Source organism: Oncorhynchus keta, chromosome 14, assembly GCF_023373465.1.
Source record: "Oncorhynchus keta strain PuntledgeMale-10-30-2019 chromosome 14, Oket_V2, whole genome shotgun sequence".
Classification (NCBI taxonomy): Eukaryota; Metazoa; Chordata; class Actinopteri; order Salmoniformes; family Salmonidae; genus Oncorhynchus; species Oncorhynchus keta.
The window spans coordinates 30476622-30498680 of NC_068434.1; the positions used below are offsets into that span (position 1 = coordinate 30476622).

A 22059-nucleotide genomic window follows, 5' to 3' on the forward strand; every position below is an offset into this window, starting at 1 on the left:
TTACAGTCATGTGTGCATACATTTTACGTATGGGTGGTCCCGGGGATCGAACCCACTACCCTGGCGTTACAAGCGCCATGCTCTACCAACTGAGCTACAGAAGGACCTTGGTGTGTTTGGACCAATCTAGTTTGTTGTTGATGTGGACACCAAGGAATTTGAAGCTTTCAACCTGCTCCACTACAGCCCCGTCGATGAGAATGGGGACGTGCTCGGTGCTCCTTTTCCTGTAGTCCACAATCATCTCCTTAGTCTTGGTTATGTTGAGGGATAGGTTGTTATTCTGGCACCACCCGGCCAGGTCTCTGACCTCCTCCCTAGAGACTGTCTCGTCGTTGTCGGTGATCAGGCTGTTGTGTCGTCAGCAAACTTAATGATGGTGTTGGAGTCGTGCCTGGCCATGCAGTCGTGGGTGAACAGGGAGTACAGGAGGGGATTGAGCACTCACCCCTGGGAAGCTCCAGTGTTGAGGATAAGCATGGCAGATGTGTACTATGGTGTTGAACGCTGAGCTGTAGTCAATGAACAGCACTCATATAAGTGTTCCTTTTGTCCAGGTGGGAAAGGGCAGTGTGGAGTGCAATAGAGATTGCATCATCTGATTTGTTTGGGCGGTATGCAAATTGGAGTGGGTCTAGGGTTTCTAGGATAATGATGTTGATGTGAGCCATTACCAGCCTTTCAAAGCACTTCATGGCTACGGACGGGCTTCCGTGCTAGCCGTGTACCTTCATATCGTCCCTGTTCCTTTATTCTCCGGTATTTATCCTCGCAGTATCACCGTTCCGCTTTCGCTGCCTCTAACTCCTCCTTAGGACGGCGATACTCCCCCGGCTGTGTCCAGGGTCCTGCTCAATCTAATATCTCCGCCCAGGTCCATTTCCCCATTAAGCGCTGTTCCTCCTTTTCACGTTGCTTGGTCCTGGTTTGGTGGGTTATTCTGTCACGGTAGTCATAAGGAGACCAAGGCGCAGTGTGAAAGGCGTACATTCTAATTTATTAAACAAATGCAACACTGAACAAAACTATACAAAATAACAAAACGAACCGTGAAGCAACATGACTAGTGCGAACAGGCAACGAAACATAGAATAATAACCCACAAAACCAAAATGGCGACCTAAATAGGATCCCCAATCAGAGACAACAATAAACAGCGGTCTCTGATTGGGAACCAATTCAGGCCACCATAGACCTACATACCAAAACCCCATAGATATACAAAAAAACCTAGACAAGACAAAAACACACATACCACCCTCTGACCTAACCAAAATAATAAAGAAAACAAAGATAACTAAGGTCAGGGAGTGACGGGATGTTTGCCACCCACAGCCTAGCCCAGTGCAGATATTCTGCTGGGCTGTCCTTGCAGCGTCACAATTATATTTTTGGGGGCTCTGCAGCCCTGCTGCCAACACACAGAGATGGCATGGGTTACACATCTACTCTGATCTTTTAACTAAATCTGGGTGTCAAGCCTAGTTCAGACAGAATTTTCCCGCAGACACAGCAAAGCAGGCAACTTTACAACTGACATTCCTGAACAGCGAGTATCCAGCAGTGTTAATCCGATGGGGGAAAAATATTTAAATCAGATCAAATATTTCTTCAAATAAAACTAAGTACCCAAGGGCGTATTTGGTGTTTGTCTGTATTTTCATGTCTGGCTTGCTTTTCTCACTGACGGGAACAGTCCATGTCAGGAGACACAGTGAGGAAAGATCTCAATGGCATACTCCTCACATCCTCTCTCCTTCTCAAAACCCATTGGATGAGAAAGCCAGAGGTCCCTGTCCTCAAATGGGTTTTGTGTAGAGGACGCGAGGTGTATGCAATTGAGATCTTCCCGTATATACAGGATTTCTACTGGAGTATGTAAGGATAAAAATAACTTGTTTTAGTCTTAGTGTAAATGATTCATCCAGGTTCGAACTTTACACAGAATTACAAAAATAAGCCTCCAAAGACAACAGCAATCCTGGGGAAGGAGTGGAAGACTTGGATATCTTAACAGCAACATCCATTTCTCAATCAAAAAATAGGAATGAAAACATGGGTTATTTTCCAGTCTTTATCGTAATGATAGAAACAGAAACATATGCCGGATGTGAATATTACTGTCTTCAACTCTTCTACTCTGAATATTACTGTCTTCAACTCTTCTACTCTGAATATTACTGTCTTCAACTCTTCTATTCTCTCCAAAGTGAGTCTGTGGGTCCTTGTGCACATCTGGAAGTACGGCTGCTGCTTGCAGGTGATTTAATTAATAATGTAACATGAAGACCATCTTTACCGAGTGGACGTATGTGGTGAAGAAATTCATTCTGAACAGGGCCATTGACATATTCTGTAGTCATGTGACATTTAGTCAATGTTAAAATGCACTCATTTTTGGCCCTCCTGATTCACAATTCTTGTGACATCAATTTTGTATCAAGAGTTCCATGTATTCAAAGCAACATCATGCAAATATGAACATGCCATTGACGGATTCTCATGTCAGCATTTTGAACATTTACATTTGACATATCCGCAGACTTCCATTGATTCAGAAACAATAACTATTAAACTTGACTTCATCAAACTTCTAATTCCAATGTCACATCCCCCCAGATCATGGTATTCATTGATGTTTTCCTTATGGCTCTTTCAAACATGAAAATTAGTACAAAAACATCCCGTATGATACAAATGTATATACTCGATGTTACACGGCTGCAAGTCTGGCTTTTCAAATACTGACAACACCTAGGATCTTCATAGATGACTATCTGCATACACATTACTGATCTTGCTGTCCACTATCTGTGTCACCCATCTGTAGTGTGGCCAAAGTGAACTGGCGATAGGGCCCGTCCTGCTATTCTAGCTTTCCCGAAACAAGGGGTTAAGGAGTTAACCCTGGGCATTCAGCGTGGCCGCCTTGGTTTGGCAGTTCGAGACGTACTTGCACTCTGGGTGGAGATGTGTGGCAGGCCGGGGAGGCCACTCGCCGGCTTGGCCAGCCCACCGTTGTTGAGTAGCTGGTGGATGGCAGTTGTCTTGGTCAGCCCTCCAGTGGAGACCACAGGCACTGCCCGGAGCAGAGTGCTGCTGCCAGTATCTATGGAGTTAAGAACCTGACCCTGGGGCTTCCCACCGAGGGCCTAGGGAGAGAGGAGAGGTAGAGCCAGTCAGTAACAATGAGTCAGCACACACAGACACAAGGATACTTTTAGCAGGTTTTTGAGGCTGGGTGTACCTGAATGCTGCCCATGCTAGCTGTTGTGCTGGGCAGGCTAGGGGATTTGGTCACCATCTCCTGTAGACTGAAACTTAGGCCGTGGAGGAGGCTGCTGGCGGAAGGTGCTGCACACAAACACAGCGAGAATGATTCAGCACAGTTCACATTTAGACACAGTCAATACAGGAAGCTCAACAACACAATTGCTGGTGACGACAGTTGAGAACCACCCCTATTTGTCTATTCAAAATAACGACCTTGAAAAAACAAGCAGAGACATTGCAAGGGTAAGTAATCAATAACATTGTTTGCTCAGATCGGTTCTCGTGAAGTGCTCAAAGTCATGACGTAAAACTCCACTTTAGTCCCATTCTTTTTACATTGATTCTCTGTTTCTCTGCATTGCAACTAACAAATCTGTGAAAATATACTGTACAACATATTTGGTTGTAGTTCACAGTGTTCTGTGAGATAGATCTGCTGCAGTGCCGAGTCAGGACAGTTGTGCAGGCAGGTAGGAGATACCTTGGGCAGTAGCAGGAGCTTGCGCCTGGACTTGTGAGGAGGACCCTGACACCATGCAACTCTGCAGATTGTGGAAAGAGCTGGAACCCGAGCTCTGGGAACTAGACACCCCTGTCAGACTACCAGACCTGCATTAACACACACAATCAATCTACTCAAAGTTGCTCTGATAAACAGAGCTGCTGTGATAGCTACCCTCCCCATAGTTTATTTTCTATACAATAACTTCCAACCAGTCCAGAACTCAATCCGTTTGCAGCACACACCGCTGCCCAACGGGCTAGAGTTTGGAAAGTTGGAGATCATGGTGTGTCAGGCCTACCGCTGGGCTGTGAGTAGTCTGGAGACTTCCTTGGCTCCAGATACAGTCTGACCCACAGTCACATTCAGGGGCTTCCCAGAGGGTCCCACTGCATTGGAAAACAGACAATGAAGAGAATAAGCCAAATCTGATTGGACAAGGCCACAATATGACATTGAATGGTTTCTAATGAGTTTTGAAATGGTGGAAATGAATATGAATATGATCCATATAAGCCCTACAAATATTTAAATTAACTTGGAAACTATTTCTAATTTTTCTTTACTGAATCATTCATTTAGAGCAGAAAACTGCCCATACTTAAATCTGAGCCAGTTACCTTCCTGTGCTGCAGAGCTGACAGCAACCCCTGCTGACTCTCCATGCAGGATGGTCACCTTGATCTTGGCTCTCTTTGAGGCCTTGGTGGGAGTGGGGCTGGGCGTCTGCCTTCTCTTCAAATGGGTCATCAGCTCATCTCTCTCCAGGCTCTCAGTCTGCTCACTGGATACAGGCACTGAGACACAGACATCACTGACTGGGATATACAAACCAGACCACTTCAACCCTGATAAAAATTCTCAAAATTGTTATATGACCCTGTAAAAAATGTACATCAATTATCTGGTAACCTAACGTAGAAGGCGTAAAATAAACATCTAAAACTAGTTCCCCTACATCCCGGTCTTGACGAGAAAAAATCGAAGTAAAAATGGAAGGTTCTCTTCTGCATTGTTCAACAAGTCCAGTAAATGTGGAGGAGTTCAGATGGAGTGTCGCCTTGTTAACGTCCAAAAGTAGAAGTCGCGTCATAACCGGAAAAAACCCTGGAACATCCGGTAGTTGGGAACTCGGCAGAGGCTAATGATCTGGCAGTCAGAGGTTAGATGGCAGACAGAAGAGAAAAGAGGAGATACTTACCAAAGACACAGGAGGGAGCGCCAGGGGGCAGATTTTTCCTCACAAGCATGTTTTGTTTCATAAAAGCAGCAAACTGGGCTGGAATGAATTAAAAGGGATAAAAAAAAGAAGGGATGAAAAGATATCAGTTACGTTCCATTGTGCCCTTCTGTTGTCGCGACTGCTCTAACAAGATTCATGTCGAAGAAAACTATTTTCACCATTCAATATTTCATTCACATTTTCCAAAGCCCACATTGGCAATGGAGGGGACTGACTCATTAGAACAAACGCACACAAACAAATGTGTCAAATGTGAGAGCTGTGTGTGTGTGTGTTCATACACGCAAGTAAGCCCACAAACCTTGTGCCTGCTTGTGTGTGAGCACCGTCCCAGACCGCTGCATATGGGTCTTGAGGAGTTGTGTGGCGGTGATCAGGCTGGACTTCTGTGCCGGGGACAGTCCAGAGGTCTTTGGCTTGGGGCTGGAGGTGGGACTGCTGCAAACACTGGACATGTCCTGAGGACACAACCAGAAAACACGGTTAATCAAATGATCAGCAATGTACACTGAGTATACAAAACATTAGGAACACCTGCTCTTTCAATGACAGTCTGATCAGGTGAAAGATATGATCCCTTTTTGATGACACTTGTCAACCCCCTAAGGTCAATGTCTGCACCCTGTGGAAATCGAATTAGCATAATAATACAAAATCCCCATAAGAATCTGTCAGCCTAAAATAGAGATGTTTCTTTTATTTGGATGCCGTCTCAAGCCATCCAACACAATCAATCACTCAATTCATGCACATATGTACAAAAAGTATTTCAGCAGATTTTGTGCGTTTGTATGTGAAAAGACCCCCCAAAATGAGCGACTTCATTCGTAGGAAAAAAAAATTTTTGTGGGCAAACTCCGGAAAAATATTTTGAAAGTTAAAGCAATGCATGATGGGCAATGATGTTATACACTGACTTTTCTTTGACCCACAGTTATTTATATAATAAAACAATTAAGTGATAACGACCCGTCGGTAAGTATTCAGACCCTTTGGCTTTTTTCATATTTTGTTTCGTTACAGCTTTGTTCTAAAATGTATTACATTGTTTTTCCGCCCCTCAATCTACACACAATACCCCATAATGACAAAGCAAAAACAGGTTAAGACGTTTTTGCTAATTTCTAAAGAATAAAACAGAAATATCAAATTTACATAAGTATTCAGACCCTTTACTCAGTACTTTGTTAAAGCACAATCTTTGCACACCTGTATTTGGGGAGTTTATCCCATTCTCTGCAGATACTCAAGCTCTATCAGGTTGGATGGGGAGGCATTCAGGCCAAAGAGTTCAATCTTGTTTTCATCAAACCAGAGAATCCTGCTTCTTTAGCTGTCTTTTGGCAAACTCCAAGCGGGCTGTCATGTCTTTTACTGAAGAGTGGCTTCTGTCTGGCCATTCTACCACAAAGGCCTGATTGGTGGAGTGCTGCAGAGATGGTTGTACTTCTGGATCGTTCTCCCATCTCCACAGAGGAACTCTGGAGCTCTGTCAAAGTGACCATCGGGTTCTTGGTCACCTCCCTGACCAAGGCCCTTCTCCCCCGATTGCTGAGTTTGGCCAGGTGGCCAGCTCTAGGAAGAGTCTTGGTGTTTCCAAACTTATTCCATTTAACAATGATGGAGGCCACTGTGTTCTTGGAGACCTTTAATGCTACAGAAATGTTTTGGTACCCTTCTCCAGATCTGTGGCTCGACACAATCCTCTCTCAGAGCTCTATGGAAAATTCCTTCTACCTCATGGCTTGGTTTTTCTCTGGCATGCACTGTCAACTGTGGGACCTTATATACACAGGTGTGTGCCTTTCCAAATCACATCCAATCAAGTCTCATAGCAAAGGGTCTGAATACTAATGTAAATAAGGTATCTGTTGTTGTTTTTTAATACATTTGCAAAAAAATGTAAAACCTGTTTTTTCTTTGTCATTATGGGGTATTGTGTGTAGATTTATGAGTTTTTATTTTAATTTTATACATTTTAGAATAAAGCTGTAACATAACAAAATATGGAGTCCATGCCCCAGCGGACTTAGGCTGTTCTGAGAGCAAAAGGTGTTCCTAATGTTTTGTACAGTCAGTGTATATAATTCCTAGCATTTCCTTGTTAGTTTTCCTAAGTGTGACTGAGTGATGCAGGATGTACCTCGGAGCCTGAGGGGGAGATAGGTACTCTGAGGGCAGGGGAAGAGGGGCGGGCCCTCTCTAGGTCAAAGGGTAACTCCCGCCAGGGCTGCTTCTTCTTCTCTGTGTCCAGGTCCCTCAGCTCCCCGGAGCTGTGGCCGTGGCTCTCCGCCCGCTCCAGCACTCCCGACAGGAAGTCTGCTATCTCATCCTACACATGAGAGACAACAGGCATATATCTGCATCAAACGCATTTCACTGACACTATATGTGAAGAGTTTGATGGCCATGGTTTTAATTCTCAAAATTCTTTTGAGTTTTCATAGAAACTCCTGTACTTAGCCAACCATTGTCTGGATAAAACAAACATGGTTCCTTTCCAAGACAAGGACAAGAAAAATGGACCAACCTGAATGCAGCGATCCACCATGGTCTGTGTCAATCCCTCTGATTTGATCTTTGTTGAGTTGATCCTGAGGAAAGACACCATTTAATCATGACTGAGAAATAAACTGAAATGTCCTCATTCTTCAATTGAATAGCCATGCAGAAAATGACTGTGAGCAATCAACCAATTTAAAATTGCTTTCTTAAGACCACGTGTGAAGACCACTAACCCTCCTCAGAGTAAACTCAGGGTAGGCTTAACCCACCTGAGGTTGTCTTCAGCTCCCCCCACCACCACCATGCTGTTGTCGACTCTGAGTTTCTCTCGGAACTCCTCCATGGCCTCTGTGCCACACTGCAAAGCGTTCTGACCAACCACAAACAGCACTGGGGTCTTCATGTCCAGTAAGGGGTCGTCCACATCCTGCCAGTCAACAATACAAATACAGTCAATACAAGTCTGTGACTCACATCCCTGACCCGTGAAAGAATGTTGAAACTGTAAGACAAGTAGAAGGATCATATCCTAATGTCTCCACAAGGCAGAAAACTTTTGAGCATATTTCCTTACCCCTCTTGCCCCATTGATTGTTAGCAGAGGAAAGCCAAGACACACCACAGCGGTCAGGTACTCCATGAGGGAGACCTGGGAGAGGACAACCACGTCAATATGTGCGCCAATGTCACATCCACCCATCACACACGTCAAACCGTGGATTGGTTTTCAATAACCAACAGATGTATATCTTTCTGAGCATCACAGAGAATTCTCTTAGGAAATGTGGACACCATATATACTGAACAAAAATATAAACCCAACGTGTAAAGTGTTTGTCCCATGTCTATGCCCTCCCAGGCCCACCCATGGCTGCGACCCTGCACAGTCATGTGAAACTCATAGATTAGGATCTCATTTCTTATTGACTGATTTCCTGATATTAACTATAACTCCTTGAAATAGTTGCATGTTGCGTTTATATGTGTTCAGTATAGACAGAGACAGCATTCATAAAGCAGCCTTACGTGACAGGCGATGAGAGCTCCCACATTCCAGCCAACCAAGATAATGGGTTTGTGAGGGAAGTGACTGTGGACCTGGTGCATAAATGCATTGAAAAGCAAATGAATAGAAGCAAATGAAGACAGATCAGTCTGGTAAATAGTATTCAAACAACAATCTCAATTAGCAGCAACGGTCAAATCCATTAGGAACATTAATCTGGATACACAACTTCAGATTCATAGACCAGCCTTACCTCCATGACTTTGGCCCTGACTGTGGCCAACATGTGCTCCAGACACTGAGCGATACCCACATTGGCTCCACTGTTTACATGGGTACTTACTGGGATGACCTGGGATAGACAGATTATACAGTAAGTCATTCAATTACTTTCCCAAAAGCCTATTGGGTGTGAATAAAACACAGAGACGCAGTCACACTTGAGTATGAATAGAATAGATATAAACCTTTCCCAAGCAGGAGAGTTGTGACTGCCAAAATCTAAATCGGCGCGGGGTAGAAAGAGCAGGATTGGTGGGACCTGATGGTACAATTAAGATGAGTGGGGAGCCAGGAAGCTTGCTCTGCAATACAAACAAGCACAAAGATAGGCATCTGGTTATCATCACATCATTTGGGAAATGTAATCAAAGTAGTGCAAGTCAAAACAGTGGTCAAAGTAAGACAGTTAGCCGTATAAAACAGTATAAAGATGAAACTACTAAGAGCTTTCTCTTACTGCCACAACTATCACTTTCATCCCTATTATAATTTGGAATGTGTGTTTGTTTCCATTGTCCTATTCATTCTTTGACTGCAGTGAATTCTGATTGCTCCCAGCACCACTGACACGGATATCAGCATTAGAGACGTACCGGTTTGTTGTGAGACAGAACGCCCACGGCTGGATCCCACGGCCTCTTCAGGAGCAGAGAGAGGGCTTCTGCACCAGCCGCTCCAGTCTTTACTGACGACGTCAGCAGCATTCTGTCAATCAGCAAGGGCAACTGCACAGACAGAGAGGAATGGTGAATCACCCTGATAGAATGTATCCCTCTATATAAGAACGCATGTGTCATAACATCAAAGTGTAATCACATTTTGAGAGAGAGAGACAATGAGTACCTTGCTCTTGAGTGTCTGCAGTACGTCCAGGTAAGCAGCCAGCATGGCCAGACTGAGAGACTCTATCAGGGTGCTGTGTAGCCACTGGGTCAGTTTGGTGTCCCAATTGACACTGGCCAGTGCATGGCGGACCTTCCGGGCACATTTGTCCACAGCAATCCTGCGCAATACTGGCTCATTGGAGGCCTACGAGTCAGAAGGGTGGCGAGATGGTAAGACAACAGGGACAGGAACTTTGATAGTCATTCAAACTGAAACATGTCAATACAATATTTTCGTGTTGAATCACATTTGAAACAAAATACGCACCACATACAAAAGCATTTAGCTGGTGTTTATGAACTCACATTTTCATTGGCAAGCCGGGCCAGTCGTTCAGCTTGCAGAGCTTTCAGCAGCTTATTAAATAATTTGTTTTGAGTGACCGACCATCCAGCCCTGTAATACAAGCAGTGTGTACCAATATTGAAGTATGAAGATGATCACTATTTGAAATGGAGATTGAGAGACATTAATCATTTAGGAAAACAGTGTATACAAGAGCTGAGCAAACAAGGTAACTGCACCACAGAAGTCCGAAATAATGTATATTTTGAAAAACTCTATAGGGTTATTCAAAGGGATGTTGGGTAGGGGCCACTCACTTGTTGATGCGTTCGTCCCAGTCATCAGGGGGTGGGGGACCATCGGCAACTGTGCGAGCAAATAAAACATGTCGCTCACACTCCTTCATAACACTGCGTGCTTTCTGGTTGTCATAGAGTCGGATAGGTGTAGGCGTGACAGATTCCACATCTATTGACAGGTCTGATTCCCTGCAAAAGACACAAACATACTACAGTCAATGATGTTATCCAGTTTTAGCAGTCACTTAATTATTGCCTTGATAAAGTTACAAAATGAAATTTGTTCTGAGGCAGAAAGATAGACATGTCTTCAGTGTTGTCATATGTGTGCATAAAATAATTTGGGCATTGAGTCATTAGTGAGGATTATGAGGTTTGACACTCACGGAGTGGCATCAGGTTGGCGACGGGGTGTGACGAACAGCATGCGCGTGGGCCGGGCACTGCTGGCGTCCGGGTGGGCATTCCATGGCTTGGCATAGCTGTGGTCCAATAACACCAAGTCCTGCTCACGCTCATGAACAGACAACTGGAACAGCAAGGATGTACCCATCCTCTGCGCTGAAGTCTGGAAGTCCCCACTACAGTACATCCTCTACTGAGACCCCAAGGCTCTACAGCTCTGGGAGAGTGGTCCTTTCAACCCAAGCCTGAGGGGGGGAGGAACCATGATCAATATCATATACGTCAAAACATAATGGGACATCAGGTCATGTGAGTTGGACCACTCATCTTTAACCCACATCTGGTTCGTTACAAGCACCCTTCTTATGCATTGGCTTAATAACCAACTTTGTAACGCTAGCTAGCTGGCTGGCTAACGGCATTATTTTAGCTAGCTATTATTTTAGCTAGCTAGATTCTTTAGAGATGTTCTCATAATGTTGATAGCAAGCAACATGCGTTTTCTTCATGCATGGCGGAGAGCGATCTGTGCTTTGTTGACATTACTTTATTATGTAGCTGGCTAACTTGCTAACGTAAGCTAGCTACATACCTAGACAGATGCGCTAACGCCAACTAGCTAGTTAGCTACCTAACACGAAATATGCATTACACTAACGTTAGCGCATGGCTTACAGAAGGGGTAACTAACAGTCATACCGGGCATTACAACGTGGCAACGTAGCTAGCTAACTTGGCGTGCATAGTAGCATTAAAGCGAGCACGCGCTAGTCGTATTGGCTACTCACCTTTTCATACTACTACCATTGATAGCATTATGTGATTGCAATCGAAATCTAATTAAGTCAAAATTCAATAAAATATAAACGTCAAAATCTAAATTCCGTGTAAATTGTCACATTTAAGAAGGACTACTCCGCCTCGGATTTATATAAATCATTGATTATAGCCGACTTCCTTTTGTTTTGAGTGGGCGCGTGCCACTGTCAGTACACGGATGTAAAACACCGCCTGGGTAGCTATTTCCTACGGGCGGTGCATGTACTGTGGCCTTGGCCAGCGCCTGCTCTGAACCCTGAAAAGCAGTGGCTCTATGTTAACCAGATGGTAAAGAATGCATTAAAAATCTACTCAGTGCACAATTGTCAGCAAATGAAATAAAAACTGCATGGTGGATTTTCGTACGACGTTTACCAGTGCGTTCCGTAGTAAAGTGGAGCTGTTTTGTACATGCCTAATTGTTTTGTCCTATGCCTAATTGTCATGATGATGAGAGTTTAGAACACATTTTGATGATGAGAGTTTAGAACACATTTTATGGAACTGCTACTACACACTGTAAACCATGTTATGTAATAATGAATCCATGTATTGATGTGAAAGCTGATTTGTATTTATATATTTGTATCTATTATGATTGTAAAATGTGAAAACAGTCAATAAATATGATTTTTAAACCAATAGCCCCTTACCCTAATTCAAACCCTGGTGTTTTAGGTCCCCACAAGGATAGAAGAAGCCCCCCCCAACACCACCACACACACACACATACACAAAAAAAATAGTTTGAATTATCTGAATGATATTTTTTATTGATATTTTACTGGCAGTAAATGACAGACAACACCAATAATTTCCCCACGCCACCAAAGTACGGGCATGGCACAGCTCGATCATTCTTCTTAAATACGTCATATTTACACCTCTTCATATCAAGTTCCGTCGTGCAGTCATTTGGAACATTGCATGGAAATGCAGCCCAACACCAAACAAATCAAATTAGCAAATTATATTGTACAGTTCTTTCTTTTCATTAGAGCCAAAAGTGAACTACTTTTATTCCAACAAACTGAAATGGTAAAGACAACGTGCCATGATTATGACCATTCATAACAACATGTTTGTATCATGTTTCTTACGCATGGCAGCACATCTCATCCACTGTTCCTCCACCTAGAGCCTAGAGAATGCCATGTACCATCCAAATGGTCCTGGCAATGGATCATGCCCAAAAAGACACTATGTGATTCATCAGAGTAGGCTTCCTAACACAGCATCAGTTTCTGAAATGTAAAACATAGTTGACATTCTTTTCATTAATTTGTGCTCTACGGGCTAATGTAGGCCTATATGTTTTGTCTTGTTTGTTGAGTGGTTGTTGTCTTGTCCTTTGCCTGGTTTCATATTTTGAAAGATGACACGCAGCATGGGACAGTGGAGGCAGAACAAACAGGATTACAGCTAGAGCTGTACCTATAGGAAATGAGAGAACAATCAATAAACCCCACAGATAGATTTTCAGTTACATTTTTGTTCCACATTGTGTTAGCAGTTTAGTTTCTCACTCACTCACTATATGACTTTGCCTCAATGCCCTTTACTTCTCAGCTTATTATCTGACATACCTAAAATGTAACTGAATTAGACATTGTCATATTAATAATAATTTATTAACCACAGAAGAAGAAACAAACATGTCTCTTTTTGAATTGCAATTGCTCCAAAATTGGAAGAAATCCCCAGAGATTTTGGGGATCATTGGAATGATCAGTTTTGTGCAGGAGCTGTCAATGCCGGGAAAAATATTCGGAAATGAGCTCCGGAAAACTCGGACAGCGAGTACTACAACTACAAGGGCTTTTAAGCAATGGTCCTGAAGGCAGGCTGCGATCCAAGGTACCGCTTCACCATGATCGACGAGATGTGGGAATCTTCTCATGACGCAAGTTTGGCTCGCAACTCATTGCAGGCCAGATGCCACTATCAAGGCCGGAGTGCTTGCATGGACCCCAAACACAGAGCCCATATGTCTTTGTGGGATACCAGGCATTCCCTCTGAGGGTAAACCTGATGTGACCATATCCAGATAAGATATGCTAACTAAACTCAGCAAAAAAAGAAACGTCCTCTCACTGTCAACTGCATTTATTTTCAGCAAACTTAACATGTGTAAATATTTGTCTGAACATAACACGATTCAACAACTGAGAGATAAACTGAACAAGTTCCACATACATGTGACTAACAGAAATTGAATAATGTTTCCCTGAACAAAGGGGGGATCAAAATCAAAAGTAACAGTCAGTATCTGGTGTGGCCACCAGCTGCATTAAGTACTGCAGTGCATCACCTCCTCATGGACTGCACCAGATTTGCCAGTTCTTGCTGTGAGATGTTACCCCACTCTTCCACCAAGGCACCTGCAAGTTCCCGGACGTTTCTGGGGGGAATGGCCCTAGCCCTCACCCTCCGATCCAATGGGATTGAGATCCGGGCACTTCGCTGGCCATGGCAGAACACTGACATTCCTGTCTTGCAGGAAATCACGCACAGAATGAGCAGTATGGTTGGTAGCATTGTCATGCTGGATGGTCATGTCAGGATGAGCCTGCAGGAAGGGTACCATATGAGGGAGGAGAATGTATTCCCTGTAACGCACAGCGTTGAGATTGCCTGCAATGACAACAAGCTCAGTCCGATGATGCTGTGACACACCGTCCCTGACCATGTTGGACCCTTCACCTCCAAATCGATCCCGCTCCAGAGTACAGGCCTCAGTGTAATGCTCATTCCTTCGACGATAAACGCAAATCCGACCATCACCCCTGGTGAGACAAAACAGTGACTCATCAGTGAAGAGCACTTTTTGCCAGTCCTGTCTGGTCCAGCGACGGTGGGTTTGTGCCCATAGGCAACGTTGTTGCCGGTGATATCTGGTGAGGACCTGCCTTACAACAGGCCTGCAAGCCCTCAGTCCAGCCTCTCTCAGCCTATTACGGACAGTCTGAGCATCGATGGAGGGATTGTGCGTTCCTGGTGTAACTCGGGCAGTTGTTGTCCCCATTTTCAATGTCCTGGCTGAGGGAAGGAGGTTCTCACCCAAGATTTGACGGTACATGGCCCTATCCATCATCCCTTTGATGCAGTGAAGTTGTCCTGTCCCCTTAGCAGATAAACACCCCCAAAGCATAATGTTTCAACCTCCATGTTTGACGGTGGGGATGGTATTCCTGGGGTCACAGGCAGCATTCCTCCTCCTCCAAACACGGCGAGTTGAGTTGATGCCAAAGAGCTCCATTTTGGTCTCATCTGACCACAACACTTTCACCCAGTTGTCCTCTGAATCATTCAGATGTTCATTGGCAAACTTCAGACGGGCATGTATATGTGCTTTCTTGAGCAGGGGGACCTTGCGGGCGCTCCAGGATTTCAGTCCTTCACGGCGTTGTGTGTGACCAATTGTTTTCTTGGTGACTATGGTCCCAGCTGCCTTGATATCATTGACAAGATCCTCCCGTGTAGTTCTGGGCTGATTCCTCACCGTTCTCATGATCATTGAAACTCCACGAGGTGAGATCTTGCATGGAGCCCCAGGCCGAGGGAGATTGACAGTTCTTATGTGTTTCTTCCATTTGCGAATAATCGCACCAACTGTTGTCACCTTCTCACCAAGCTGCTTGGCGATGGTCTTGTAGCCCATTCTAGCCTTTTGTAAGTCTACAATCCTGTCCCTGACATCTTTGGAGAGCTCTTTGGTCTTGGCCATGGTGGAGAGTTTAGAATCTGATTGATTGATTGCTTCTGTGGACAGGTGTCTTTTATACAGGTAACAAGCTTAGATTAGGAGCACTCCCTTTAAGAGTGTGCTCCTAATCTCAGCTCTTTGCCTGTATAAAATACACCTGGGAGCCAGAAATCTTTCTGATTGAGAGGGAGTCAAATACTTATTCCCCTCATTAAAATGTAAATCCATTTATAAAATTTTTGACATGCGTTTTTCTGGATTTTTGTTGTTGTTCTGTCGCTCAAATAAACCTACCATTAAAATTATAGACTGATCATATCTTTGTCAGTGGGCAAATGTATAAAATCAGCAGGGGATCAAATACTTTACCCCTCACTGTATGCACTCTTCTTCTGGTTGATGTCTGTTTATATGTCATGTTGTGAGCTACACATTTGGTTTTGCTGTTTGGATTTGTATGTATTTCTTATTCACATTTCACAAATCACAATAAAGACTACTATAACGAAAGTCAGTTCATCAATGTTGTTTAAGTTTTTCATCTTTTTTGGAGGCTAGACCCTCAAGACATATACCTAACCTTGTGTCATGTGTGGTGGCCTTTCAATGAGAATTTTCCTGCTGTGGTAAATGGTGAGAATGGCTGTCCAGCTGTAGACAATAAAGGCTAGACCATCGAGACATTAACCTGATCTACATAACACAGGGTTGTACATGGTCATGTGTAGTGAGTGGCCTTTCAATATAGACCTTCCTGCTATGGTACATGGGTGAGTATCCAGGTGTATAAGGGCAGACCCCTGAGACATTAACCTCATCTGCTTATCTCATGTACAAAGCAGTACAAATTTACTGAGTGACTAATTCAAAACAGTAATGTTTTCTGTCACAAGTACAAATAACCAGACAAATACATTTGCAGACATTTTAGATATGTATTTAATCTCACAAGAGGAAAATAGTGATATGTAAAACAATGTAATACACAGGTAAAAAGTGTGATGAAAGTAACATGTGAATGAGGAAATACAGTAAGTTTAAATATATATACTGTATATATACATTTGAAGTCGGAAGTTTACATACACCTTAGCCAAATATATTTAAACTCAGTTTTTCACAATTCCTGACATTTAATCCTAGTAGAAATTCCCTGTCTTAGGTCAGTTAGGATCACCACTTTATTTTAAGAATGTGAAATGTCAGAATAATAGTAGAGAGAATGCTTTATTTCAGCTTTTATTTCTTTCATCACATTCCCAGTGGGTCAGAAGTTTACATACACTCAATTAGTATTTGGTAGCATTGCCTTTAAATTGTTTAACGTGGGTCAAACGTTTCAGGTAGCCTACCACAAGCTTCCCACGATAAATTGTGTGAATTTTGGCCCATTCCTCCTGACAGACCTGATGTAACTGAGTCAGGTTTGTAGGCTCCTTGCTTGCACACGCTTTTTCAGTTCTGCACACAAATTCTTTATGGGATTGAGGTCAGGGCTTTGTGATGGCCACTCCAATGCCTTGACTTTGTTGTCCTTAAGCCATTTTGCCACAATTTTGGAAGTATGCTTTGGGTCATTGTCCATTTGCGACCAAGCTTTAACTTCCTGACTAATGTCTTGAGATGTTGCTTCAATATATCCACATAATTATCCCACCTCATCATGCCATCTATTTTGTGAAGTGCACCAGTTCTGCCTGCAGCAAAGCACCCCCACAAAATGATGCTGCCACCCCCGTGCTTCACGGTTGGGATGGTGTTCTTCGGCTTGCAAGCATCCCCCTTTTTCCTCCAAACATAATGATGGTTATGGCCAAACAGTTATATTTGATTTCATCAGACCAGAGGACATTTCTCCAAAAAGCACAATCTTTGTTCCCATGTGCAGTTGCAAATCGTAGTCTGGCTTTTTTATGTCGGACTTGGAGCAGTGGCTTCTTCCTTGCTGAGTGGCCTTTCAAGTTATGTCGATATAGGAATCGTTTTACTGTGGATATAGATACTTTTGTATCTGTTTCATCCAGCATCTTCACAAGGTCGTTTTACTGTGCTGTTGTGGGATTGATTTGCACTTTTCGAACTAAAGTACGTTCATCTCTAGGAGACAGAACGCTTATCCTTCCTGAGCAGTATGACGGCTGAGTGGTCCCATGGTGTTTATACTTGCGTACTATTGTTTGTACAAATGAGAGTGGTACCTTCAGGCGTTTGGAAATTGCTCCCAAGGATGAACCAGACTTGTGGAGGTCTACAATTGGGGTCTTGGCTGATTTCATTAGATTTTCCCATGATGTCAAGCAAAGAGGCACTGAGTTTGAAGGTAGGCCTTGAAATACATCCACAGGTACACCTCCAATTGACTGAAATGATGTCAGAAGCTTCTAAAGCCTTGACATTATTTTCTGGAATTTTCCAAGATGTTTAAAAGCACAGTAATCTGTCTTTAAGCAATTGTTGGAAAAATGACTTGTGTCGTGCACAAAGTAGATGCTCTAACCATCTTGCCAAAACTATAGTTTGTTGTGGAGTGGTTGAAAAACAAGTTTTAATGACTCCACTGTAACGCTCAATGAGTGAATGGGTGTGGAGTCAGGCGCAGAGAGCAAAGTATGCGGGAAAAAACATGCTTTAATGTCCAAAATCAAAGGAACAAAATAGTATACCCAAACCAGGCGTGACTATAAACACAATATAGTACCCTTAGGTAAAATACCAGGACAGCGAGAAAACCCAACAAACACTAACACCTCTCACAAATACAGAAGAACAAGCCCGCACAAACAGAAGCGGGATAAACAAACTTAAATAACCCCACCCTAACATCCAAAAGATGAACAAGTGAAACCAATTAGACAAAAAACAAACGAACACTGGAACTCTCTCAACATAGATGGATCCAGAATATCCTCCACCGGGACCCAGCACCTCTCCTCCGGACCGTACCCCTCCCAGTACCCCTCCCAGTCAACGAGGTACTGCAGGCCCCTCACCCGGAGTCCAGAATAGCTCGTATCGTGTACGCCGGGGACCCCTCGATGTCCAGAGGGGGCGGAGGGACCTCCGGAACCTCACCTTCCTGCATGGGACCAGCTACCACTGGCCTGAGGAGAGACACATGAAACGAGGGGTTAATGCGATAATACGAAGGAAGTAATAATCGATAATCGACCTTGTTTATTCTCCTCAGGACTTTAAATGGCCCTACACACTGCAGACCCAGCTTCCGGCAGGACAACCAAACAATGAACAGGTGAAACCAATAAAAAAGGAGGAAAAAGGAGAAAAAAACACCGTAGATTACCCACCACCCTAACATGTGAATAAGAAAAAACAGTTTTTGGGGTGAGACAGAGGGCTTTGTCTCACTCAGAGGGCTCTGTCTCACACGAGAGCGGACGGAGCGGACACACAGTACTGATCGATGTTCCTGTGGAAGTACATTGTCATGTCCCTGAGAAACGAGAGACATTGATCAGCAGGAGTCATCCATCTGCTGTATAATGTCAGTGTCCAAAGGACCACAGCTGTCTTCCTCTTCCGGCCATTGGAGCTGGGTCGGGGAGATGGGGCGGAGGTTAATGGCGTTGAAGGGCAGAGATCAAGGGTGCACCTATATTATTATTATATTATTATTATATTATTATTATATTATTATATTATTATATTATATATTATCAAGGGTGCACCTGGACGGTACTTTGGGTGTTGGTGAGAAAGGCCTGGGTGTTGGGGAGGAGATGAACCAGGCTGGGGAGATGATTCATCAAGGGGCGATGAACCACCTGTAGATGGGCCCTCAGGGCTCTGCTCTATCTCTGGGCTGTCCAAGACACCAACACATTAGAATACAATGCAAATAATCTTAAAACATCTCAATGGGCTCCTTTGAGTTAAAATGTTTAACCAAAAGAACTGACTTTATAAACATCTCAATCTAATTATGTTTGAACTAGCCCCTGCTAATCATTATGATTTGACAACACAGACACTGAATATTTCCCAATCCCAATTTCTCCTATCCAGAAAAGAGCTGATTTCACATGTTCTAACTAGGTCTGCTAAACATAAGATCACAAACACATACACACACACTGTACAAAAGATCTCGGCTTCATGACGAGTACGTTAACAGTGATCTGGCCTACCACCGTTGTGTCGTCAGCAAACTCAATGATGGTGTTGGAGTCATGCTTGGCCACGCAATCGTTGGTGAACAGGGAGTACAGAAGGGGACTAAGCACACACTCCTGAGGGGTCCCCGTGTTGAGGATCAGCGTGTTTGTTGTTGCCTACCCTTACCACTTGGGGGCAGCCCATCAGGAAGTCCAGGATCCAGTTGCAGAGGGAGGTGTTTAGTCCCAGGGTCCTTAGCTTAGTGATGAGCTTTGTGGGAACTATGGTGTTGAACGCTGAACTGTAGTCAATGAACAGCATTCTCACATAGGTGTTCCATATGTCCAGGTGTGAAAGGGCCGTGTGGAGTGCGATTGCGTCATCTGTCGATCTGTTGGGGTGGTATGCGAATTGGAATGGATCTAGGGTTTGATGGATTTGATGTGAGCCATGATCAGCCTTTCAAAGCACTTCATGGCTACTGTGGTAGTCATTTAGGCAGGTTACCTCCGCTTTTCTTGGGCACAGGGACTATGGTGGCCTGCTTGAAACATGTAGGTATTACAGACTCGGTCAGGGAGCGGTTCAAAATGCCAGTGAAGACACTTGCCAGTTGGTCCGTGCATGCTCTGAGTACACCTCCTGGTAATCCATCTGTGAATGTTGACCTGTTTAAAGGTCTTGTTCACATTGGCTATGGAGAGCGTTATCACACAGTCGTATAGAACAGCTGGTGCTCGCATGCATGCTTCAGTGTTGCTTCCCTCGAAGCGAGCATAAAAGGCATTTAGCCCGTCTGGTAGGCTCGCGTCACTGGGCAGCTCACGGCTGGGTTTCCCTTTGTAATCTTTAATAGTTTGCATGCCCTGCCACATCCGATGAGCATCGGAGCCGATATAGTAGGAGTCAATCTTAGTCCTGTATTGATGCTTTGCCTGTTTGATGGTTAACCTGATAGCATAGCAGGATTTATTATAAGTGTCCTAGAAGTGGCAGCTCTAGCCTTTAGCTCGGTGCGGATGTTGCCTGTAATTCATGGCTTCTGGTTGGGATATGTACGTACGGTCACTGTTGGGACGACATTGTCGATGCACTTATTGATGAAGCTGGTGACTGAGGTGGTATACTCCTCAATGCCATTGAATGAATCCCGGAACATATTCCAGTCTGTGTTAGCAAAACAGTTCTATAGCGTAGCATTCTCGTAATTGACCACTTCACTTCCGTATTAAGCGAGTCACTGGTACTTCCTGCTTTAGTTTTTAGCTTTTAAGCAGGAATCAGGAGGATAGAATCAGATTTGCCAAATAGAGGGCGAGGGAGAGCTTTGTACGCATCTCTGTGTGTGGAGTAAAGGTGGTCTAGAGTTTTTATTTTCATCTTCATTAAAGAGCCCATGCCACTAGGAGCACTGCTCCTGGATAAGCATTTTCTTGTTCGCTTATGGCCTTATACAGATCATTGAGTGCGTTCTTATTGCCAGCGTCGGTTTGTGGTGGTAAATAGGAAGCTACGAAATATATAGATAAAAACTCTCTTGGTAGATAGTTCGGTCTACAGCTTATCATGAGGTACTCAGGCAAGCCATACCTCGAGACTCCCTTAATATTAGACATCGCGCACCAGCTGTTATTGAGAAATAGACACACACACCCCCACCCCTCGTCTTATCGGACGTAGCTTTTCTGTCCTGCTGATGCACGGAAAGCCAGCCAACTGTATATTATCCGTGTCGTCCATCAGCCACAACTCGATGAAACATATGATATTACAGTTTTTAATGTCCCGTTGGTAGGATAGTCTTGAACGGAGCTCATCCAGTTTATTCTCCAGTGATTGCACGTTGGCCAATAGAACGGATGGTAGAGGTGGGTTACCCACTCGCTGACGAATTCTCACAAGGCACCCTGATCTGCTCCCACTTTATCTCCTTCTTTTCTTGTTGTGAATGACGGGGATTTGGGCCTTGTCTGGGAGCAACATTAAAGAAAAATCTTTGTCCAGTTAGAGGTGAGTAATCGCTGTTCTGATATCCAAAAGCTATTTTTGGTCATAACAGACGGTAGCATCAACATTGTGTACAAAATAAGTTACAAACAATGCTGAAACCCCCCCACAAAATAGCACAAATAGTTAGGAGCCCGTAAAACAGCAGCTATCCTCTCCGGCGCCATTTTGAACATTCAAATTGTTTTTTTCTCCACTTGTTTTCCAAGGTGGTGTTATTCTTCCTCACACATGAAATGGCTCCTCCAAACTACAATAATGTCTTTGTATGGGTGCAGAGGCTCCTGGTTGTGCCCATCGTTACCAGCTGTCAGCACCACCAGCACACTTACAGCACCAAGCAGGACTGTTAACCAGGAGCCTCTGCACTTCCTTATTTCTGTGTCTTTATCCAGTATTCTTCAGCATTGAATGGAAGTTATCCGAAAGGGTGCAGTGGCTGCAGTGGAAGTCAGAGAATGCTCTGTTGCTATGAATCCAGTCTGTCTCAATTGAGTCAGGAGGCTCTCATTACTGGGTCGGGGACAAGCACAGGCTGCACACACATGCACTGAGCCTCACAGCAGCGCACTTCTCTTATCTTGTTCTTTTATTTAGCTCTTTTCTTACTGTTAGGAAGTAGGACAAGGGGAAGTGTATTCCAGGCAGCTCCAGAGAAACATATGTAATTGTGTCTAACTTAAAGTCTCCATCCACAACTCTGACTTTATTTTCCTTTTTTTCACATGG

General features: G+C 43.9%; 1 protein-coding gene across 4 annotated transcripts; it reads right to left on the reverse strand.

The window, feature by feature from the left end:
- Positions 1 to 976: 976 nt before the first annotated feature.
- On the reverse strand, positions 977 to 11997 carry LOC118393192 (KAT8 regulatory NSL complex subunit 3-like). Of its 4 annotated transcripts, none has more exons than XM_035785610.2 (20): positions 11474 to 11993; positions 10667 to 10930; positions 10299 to 10469; positions 10002 to 10092; positions 9655 to 9840; positions 9405 to 9536; positions 8997 to 9113; positions 8783 to 8881; positions 8550 to 8621; positions 8098 to 8172; positions 7793 to 7950; positions 7549 to 7612; positions 7162 to 7350; positions 5320 to 5476; positions 4977 to 5054; positions 4396 to 4593; positions 4077 to 4164; positions 3755 to 3882; positions 3248 to 3354; positions 977 to 3152 (listed from the first exon to the last, which is right to left on the reverse strand). In XM_035785610.2, exons 2-20 carry the CDS (start codon positions 10870 to 10872, stop codon positions 2916 to 2918), a joined length of 2553 nt encoding a protein of 850 aa, XP_035641503.1. In that variant the 5' UTR covers positions 10873 to 10930; positions 11474 to 11993; the 3' UTR covers positions 977 to 2915. The 4 variants fall into 4 exon arrangements, with proteins under 4 accessions (XP_035641503.1, XP_035641504.1, XP_035641505.1 ...); XM_035785611.2 differs by having other exon boundaries at positions 4396 to 4572; positions 11474 to 11986; XM_035785612.2 differs by lacking the exon at positions 3755 to 3882 and having other exon boundaries at positions 3003 to 3152; positions 11474 to 11997.
- Between the last annotated feature and the right edge of the window lie 10062 nt (positions 11998 to 22059).